This window comes from Haplochromis burtoni, unplaced genomic scaffold (genome assembly GCF_018398535.1).
Source record: "Haplochromis burtoni strain Fernald_Lab_line unplaced genomic scaffold, NCSU_Asbu1 Contig_155, whole genome shotgun sequence".
NCBI classification, from domain to species: domain Eukaryota; kingdom Metazoa; phylum Chordata; class Actinopteri; order Cichliformes; family Cichlidae; genus Haplochromis; species Haplochromis burtoni.
Genome location: NW_024582516.1, coordinates 19555 through 27740, shown reverse-complemented (window position 1 = coordinate 27740; position 8186 = coordinate 19555). Strand labels below are relative to the sequence as shown.

Here is an 8186-nt window from a genome sequence, read left to right as displayed (position 1 = left end):
GAACTGTAGTGGGTCCAGTGTGTCTGGTAGTGAAGAAATGATGAAGTCTCTGACCAGGCGTTCAAAGCACTTCATCACTACTGAGGTGAGGGCTACAGGGCGACAATCATTGAGAGAAGCAGGGTGGGGTTTCTTCGGGACAGTCACTGTCTCCAAACCCTACAACATAGGAGGTCTCACTACTGTCTTGTAAACCTTTCCTTTCACTTTTGCTGCTATCCTTCTTCACAAACCACTCCAGTAAAATATATAAAACATAGAAGGCAGCACCAACTACTCTTTGCTACAGTGAAGTCACACATATAATTACAGTATGTGCTTGTGTGTAATTAGCAGTTCCATGACATGCACTTGTCTTGATGCAAGACTGAGAACGTGTTTAGATTTGTTCTCAGTTGACGCATAATTTCACTACTACTACTGGCAGCGTGTGACCGGCCTTACTCTTTCTTACATATTAGAAAAAAAGAAGTTTGCTTTGATTTCATTGCAAATGCTAATGCAATGATGGAGAGCATCCAGGTAAGTCAGAGATCTGTAGTTCTGTTTACAGAGGTGTAACATTTAGATAGCAAATGCATCAACATGTGCAAATATGGGTGGGAAAATGCATTCCTGATATGAAAACTGTATCAAAGCTATCAAGAAAACCTAAAAAAAATGACAGATACTGTCTAAAAACACCCAAAAAGCTAAACCGCCACAAACAACTAGATAATGGGACCAAATAATGGAATGGAGGGTATTCTACTGGACAAAAATTAAAAGTTGGCACCTGAATATTTGTTGTATTTCAGTTTCCTCCATCAAATTCTCAACAAATAGTCTTTCAGCCCCAGCACCAGTTTTGCCTGTCACTACTAATCACATTCTCCGCACAGACATTACAGCTTCGCCTCTGAACTCAATCCTGCCCATGAACACCAGTTCAGCTAATCAGATCTCAACAAGCACCCACATACCTTCAGTCACAACTCCGGCAGCCAACCAAAGCACACCTGGAGGATTATTCACATCAGGTTAGCCTTTGCTAACATGCAGTCACTCGACATTTTATGTAACTGGAGATTCTGTTTACAGTTTGTGTTAGTAATGAGAAGAAACAATTTGTAAAGTTGGCATTTTCTTTCAGGATCCACCAGATTAGTTCATTGTGATGTCCGTCAACTCTGTTCCAATAACAGTAAGCAAATATTCACTTCTTGTCCTTTCCGATTTCCTTTTTGCATTTGCATGGCCTCACAGATGTATTGCTTTCTGCAGGTGCTTACTATTGGATGCCCATAAGTGTAGAGGGCAACAAGACTAAAGAAGAGGTCCAAAATTTGGTGAGAATGACAAATTTCCCTTGTCCATCTCGTTACGTTTCACATAAATCTTTCAGTTACCATGCTTTACAAACAAGTCTTGTAAGCACAATGTAAGTTTGTGGGAGCAGCGCATTCCAACCCTGTGAATCACCTGAAAATAATTTAGATTTTTTTTACTCCAAATATTTGTTGCTTTATTACTACTTTGACCTTTTACAAATGTTGCTCCCTCTGTGTTATAAATATGGTTCTTTAAACTTTTTTTTGCTTTCTTCAGTGTCTTCTCTTCTCCTTTCAAATTAAATCAAATCACTTTTATTGTCACATCACATGTGCAGGTACATTGGTACAGTACATGTGAGTGAAATTCTTGTGTGCGAGCTTCACAAGCAACAGAGTTGTGCAAAATACAATAATGTAAACAAGCAAAATACAAGAATGGCTACATCTGAAACTAATAAATATATGTACAATATATAATAGTATATGCATTTCTGGATGTGTATACTAAATGTTTTTCTACGTGTGTGTGTGTGTGTGTGTGTGTGTGTGTGTATACACATATTTTACAAATTAAATAGAGTAAACAATAAAATAAAATAAATAAAAATATACATCATTTCCCATCATTCCTAACTTAAATGAACACTTCCTACATAATATTCTTACTGACACTTGATATGCAGTTCTCAGCCTATGTCAGATAGACCTTTCTACATTAAGACCATGATTATTAGCTGTCTCTAGTAGCTGTCTTTGCATAGTAAAGCTAATGATAAAACAAATAAAATGTAATGGCAACAGCAGTAATAGATATACAAATTATTAGACACTGTAGATATATTCACAGTTATTTCGACTAGTCATTTCCTCCCAATAACCCTTTTTGCTTTGTACCATTTTTCTCCTCTCCTTCAGCTTTGTGTTGCAGAAAGAAACTCATTATCAAACAACAAAGTTATGTGATCAAGATATTGTCCACTATGTTTCCCATAAAAGCAACAACCTTACCTGATTTAAATATATACAATGTCCAGTTATGATTCTTTAACCCTTCCTGTCCACTTCCAGCTTTGTTTTGAGATTATACTATACGGTATCATAGTCCCAGCTTCCTTTGACCATTTCTTTCTTTTTTAATTATTGTTATGGTTATTAATATATATTACTGAAGAATAAATTTGTACATAACCATTACAATTCTCAACATGGATCATAAATCAATCCTGCTATATTAAGTCTTTGGTTCACTTTTAATGCTTGATCATTTTGACACAAATCTAGTCATATTTTTAAGGTCCATTGCAAGGAAATAGCATGTAAGCAAAGGTTGTTCAGTGAATTCTCATGCAAGGCTGTCTAATAGTGCTGTGTTGATGCACTGACAGCTCAGAGATAAAAGTCTCAGCTCTGAAGTTTTGTTGCCCAGGAGAGTATGAGTTGTGTCCCACTTGGAACAAAACAACATCCCGGGAATAGCAGTGGGCTGTGTCTTTCTTTTCCCATACATTTTTGTCCAGGAAGTAACACACTGTTTACCACAGCTGAGCTGACAAATAGTCCTTTCAAGCCAGAGGAAACCCAATACACAAAGCTACTATAAATTGTTCAGTATCCTTAGTTTGCCCATTTGCTTAACATATCTAGAATGCGTCAGTAAACATATGAGTCAATATCCAAATTGTATCCTACTGAAGCCACTATACATAACTGTGGCACTTGTAATCTGATCGATCAAAAAACAGTTTCCATGGGATATTTCGTTATACATCATGGAAACTTTGTGTCAAATTGTTCTAATGGCTTAAATTCCTATATTTAAAAACGATAATTTGACTGAAATACATTATGGTTTCATAATATGTATATAAAAGAAAAAAGTGCTTTTACAGTTAAACCTGAGTGGTCTTTATAGCTCTCATCCTGACGTGTAAGACTGCAGAAACTAACAAAACGTGCTACTTTCCTTAAACTTTATACGTCAAACTCCCATCACCTCCCTCAAACATCTCTATCTGTCTGCTTCCCTCTCTCCATCTATCACTCAGGTGTCAAAAGCATTGGGTTGTCACAATGACAGTGTTGATGCAGCAAAAGGAAAAACAGGCTCTTTGAATTTCTGTCAGGGTGACAGACAACTTCAGGTCAGTACAGAAAACGACAACACCTTATATACTTTACAGAATCAAATTTCTCCTGTAAGCCTGGCTCATGGCTTTAACTCTCCTTTTTCTCTTTGCAGGTAGTTGAAGTGTCCTGTAGTGCAAAAAGGAATATAAGGTAAAAAGGATATGAGGAGCTGCTTTGTACAGCTGTTACATGTGCAGCAGATCGTGCGCGCTCACATGAAACTCTTTTGTTTCCAGCCAAACTGCCTGCAATGTGGTGCTGCTGCTCAACCATGCTGTCTCAGTGTGTGAACTTCAACAAGCTGGAGACGCTGCACTGCAGCAAGCTGGAGCACCAATGCAAGCGAGAATCATAGGAGAGATGGAGAGAGTGGGTGAGCACTTGTTTCCTTGCATTTGCTTCACTCTGTTTTGTCTGTGAATTAGTTTCCTGGTCTTCTTTGTCCATCTTCCCGTTTTACTTTGGCAACTGCTCTTTCTTGTGTGCTGCTTCCTTCCCTGTTCCCAACTGCAGTAAAATAGTTCAAAATATGACTTCCTATCTTCTTGATAGAAAACATAATGGTGTCAAGGAAAAGTGTGGATTTAAAAGGAAAAGAGGACCACAGTACCCAGGGTATCGGATTGCACTTATTCAGTACTTGCACAAAGCTCCTGATAATGTTGCTGATGTGGCTTTGTTGTGTTGAAAACCGCAGTGTCCTGAAGATGGATTATAAAAAGCTCATCTTAGATGCTTTGCCCAGTGTCTTCTTACAAAGTGGTATCATGCCAAAGAGAACAACCAGTTAAAAATATACGGCCAAGCAAAAAAAAAAAAAAAGTTAAAAAAAATACAAATTTTAAAATAAATGCTCTTACACTATTTACTTAGGTAAATCCAGGTGGTGACTTAAGTTAATATGTATAAGTTCATTACTGAAAATCAATAAATAGTATCAAATCAAAGGGGTGACACATTGAGATATGTGCTCTAATTTTCTCTCCCTGTTAATCAGAATCAGAATCAGAATCAGAATCAGAATCAGAATCAGAATCAGAATCAGAATGGGGTTTATTGCCAGATGTTGAGGTTTACAACATTAGGAAATTGCTGCGGTGCTTCAGTGCAAACAATAAGAATTAAAGTGCTATGTAGAAAGAAAGATATGTGCATGAGATATACATGAGATATATACATGAGAATAAGAATTATGAGTGCTACGTAGAAAGATATATACATGAGTGCAGGTGGTGATCAGTGCCAAACATGAAATGATGCAGTGACACAGCGTAGGGTCATGTGTTAGTGGCGGGGACAGTCATGTGGTTATTGTTCATGTGTCCAACAGCAGAGGGGAAGAAACTGTTCTTATGGCGAGAGGTTCTGGTGCGAATGGACCGGAGCCTCCTGCCTGAGGGGAGCAGGTCAAACAGACTGTGTCCAGGGTGAGAAGGGTCAGCTGAGATCCGAGCTGCACGCCCCAGTGTCCTGGAGGTGTACAGGTCCTGCAGAGATGGGAGTCTGCAGCCAATCACCTTCTCAGCAGAGCGCACAACACGCTGCAGTCTCTGTTTGTCCCTGATAGTGGCTCCAGCGTACCACACGGTGATGGAGGAGGTGAGGATGGACTCATGATTGCAGTGTAGAACTGCATCATCGTCCGTGTTGGCAGGTTGAATTTCTTCAGCTGCCTCAGGAAGTACATCCTCTGCTGGGCTTTCTTGATGACGGAGGTGATGGTGGGCTCCCACTTCAGGTCCTGGGTGATGGTGGTACCCAGGAAGCGGAATGAGTCCACAGAGGTGATGGGGGTGTCAGTCAGGATGATGGGGGGGAGTGGGGCTGTGTGCTTCCTGAAGTCCACAATAATCTCCACTGTCTTCTGGGCATTCAGCACCAGGTTGTTGTGGCTGCACCAGGACACCAGACGTTCAACCTCCCTCCTGTAGGCAGACTCATCCCCGTCCGAGATGAGTCCCAATAACGGTGGTGTCATCTGCAAACTTGATTAGCTTGACAGACTGGTGGGTGGAGGTGCAGCAGTTGGTGTACAGGGAGAAGAGCAGAGGAGAAAGAACACAGCCCTGAGGGGAGCCGGTGCTGATGGTCCGGGAGTCCGAGACATTCTTTCCCAGCCTCACGTGCTGCTTCCTGTCCGTCAGGAAGTCAGTGATCCACCGGCAGATGGGATCAGGCACATTCATCTGGGAAAGCTTGCCTCGGAGATGGTCTGGAAGGATGGTGTTGAAGGCAGAGCTGAAGTCCACAAACAGGATCCTGGCGTAGGTTCCTGGGGAGTCCAGATGCTGCAGGATGAAGTGTAGGGCCATGTTGATGGCGTCGTCTACAGACCTGTTGGCTCTATATGCAAACTGCAAGGGGTCCAGGAGGGGGGCGGTGAGGGTCTTGAGATGGGAGAGAACCAGGCGCTCAAATGACTTCATGACCACAGATGTCAGAGCCACGGGTCTGTAGTCATTTAGTCCAGTGATCCTAGGTAAAGAGATGATCTCTTGTTAATACTTGTGTGACTTAAGTAAAATTTATGCTTGATAATACTTGAGGCTGAAAATACAGCAATAGACCTAGCTAATGAAAAGTGAATTATGGTAAAGGAGTGCTTCCCACCTAACAAGTTGAGAGGTGTGGTACACTGTGGAGTGTGAATGTCTGTCACATGTTAGCCATGTGACAGACATTCACACTCACATTCAGACCTACGACCAGTTTAGAATCACCATTCAAACTATTTGCACATGCAAATTCCACACAGAAAGGCTCCAGTTTCAAGGCTTAAAGTCCAGGACCTTCTAGCTGTGAATCATCAGCTAGATGATTAATCATATCAAAACAAATATTTAACTCATTAAATGGAATCATGTGAACCATCCTAAAAACCACACCCAATAATATAACTATTTTTTTCCAAGTTTCTAACTAAGTTTTTTTTTTTTACAAACATGGAACCTGCATTCATTTTTGAATTAAGTGTACACATGGAAATATTAGACCTGTTGTAATCAGTCAACTTAACCAGTGATATTACAGCAAACAGGAGTAGGCTGACAGACCTCTCAGAATCCATTAATCGTCACTGGACTTTTTGACTCACACTGTTCACTCACCCACCAAATATACATTTATCTTCATCTCTGTGTTTTCATAGCTATTCAGGCATACCTGTTCAACTTTACTTACCAATATTTATCAAGATTAACAGAATTGTTATAACCACAGGAGATGGATTAGAGTTCCTCATAACAACTCTGAACTGACTAGTTTCTGATATAATGCAATGGAATGGGCTGAACATCAGCTTGGAGTTGGAGATTGCTTTAGATTTTTACACTCAGTGTCCACTTTGATAGGTACACCTAGCACTTGGTCGGAGCCCTTTTTGGCTCAGAACGGCCTTAATTCTTTGTGGCACAGATTCAACAAGGTGCTGCAAACATTCTTCAGAGATTTTGATCCAAATTGGCATGATGCCATCATACAACATCACTCAGCAACTATGTGAATCTCCTGTTCCAAGACATTGCGATTGGTCTTGCCTTCTTATCAGCTTGAAATAGTCTGGCTCAATGGATGTTTTCTTTTTTTTTTTTCTCAAATTGAAATGATCTGTGAGTGAAAATCCCATTAGATTAGTCATTTCTCAAATACTCACACTAGCCATCTAGCCCCATCACAGGGGCCTAAATAACTTTCTTCCCCATTCTGATGCTCAGATTGAACTCCAGCAGGTTGTCTTGATCATGGCTACGTGCTTTACTTTTTTGGGCTTCTGCTGTGCTATTGGCTGTTTAGATCTTGTTGTTAACAAGCAGATGAACAGGTGTACCTAACAGGTATATCAGTAAGTAGGATTTCTGATAATATCTGTGCCCGTCATAGAAAATTTGCATTGTGTACGTGTGTGATATTTTCAGCTCTCTCTTGAAAAAAGTATATTAAATAACCAAAATAAGTGCAAAATCAGACATTGACGGATCCAATACTCTCTTTGGATTTTCTCCACATCAGGTCGAAATCTGTGTAAGGATGCAGAGCCCTCTAGTGGCGGTTTTGTGAGATGCAATTCCACATCTTCTCTTGACGATATCTGTCAGTTAAATAAATCCTCCCCACTAACATGGTGAGCAACACACTTTTTTTTTATGTCCACTGGATGTGTGTCTGTACACCCTGTAACTTATACATGTTTAATCTACAGCTTCCTCTTAGAGCCCAACTCCAACCCGGCTCCTAAATTGAAGACAGACTCTTGTAGCAGTGAGTATCACAAACACAGATGCTTTTTATATTCACCCCTGTTTATCAAGGGTTTTGCTGCTGTAACCATGTTTGTCTGATCCTCAGGGGAAATGCCTCACTTCTGTGATTGCACAGCTTTCTGTAATTCTACACGTAAGAAAAATAATCACAATATTGCATTGACATTTTTAGAATCCAGGCTGCTGCTGCAATATGTGATGAGTGAATGCACCATTGTTATTCAAATTTAAAGAAAATATTTAGGCTTTTGGAAAACAGAACGTTGCTTCTATGAAGCAAGCTATCTGAGAAGAGAACTTCTCAGTTAATAAGTATTTTTATGGCGTCTCAGAAACTCCACCCACATACTAACCATCCCTTTTCTTTATCGCTTTCTCAGGCCAATTTTATGCTTTTAGAATCAATGTTACTAGTGAAGCTGTTAACATTCAGTCCCTAAAAAGCTTGGTATGTACCACACTGTATGCTTAAAGCATGCTTCATTAA

The 8186-nt window shown here is 40.1% G+C and overlaps 1 protein-coding gene across 2 annotated transcripts in view; it reads left to right on the top strand.

The window, feature by feature from the left end:
• LOC102308615 overlaps positions 1–7777 on the top strand; it is an 18818-nt gene extending 11041 nt beyond the window's left edge. The window contains exons 7-14 of one of the 2 annotated variants that reach the window (XR_006054885.1): positions 882–1019; positions 1133–1183; positions 1264–1328; positions 3359–3454; positions 3553–3590; positions 3677–3809; positions 7449–7560; positions 7639–7697. Coding sequence is in view for 1 of the 2 variants with exons in the window: in XM_042224921.1 (XP_042080855.1) it covers positions 882–1019; positions 1133–1183; positions 1264–1328; positions 3359–3454; positions 3553–3590; positions 3677–3813; positions 7449–7560; positions 7639–7777 (776 nt within the window). In the remaining variant the exon portion in view is untranslated. Of the gene's footprint in view, positions 1–881; positions 1020–1132; positions 1184–1263; positions 1329–3358; positions 3455–3552; positions 3591–3676; positions 3814–7448; positions 7561–7638 lie in introns of both variants that reach the window. The other variant, XM_042224921.1, reaches the window with a different exon arrangement.
• Positions 7778–8186: the final 409 nt, after the last annotated feature.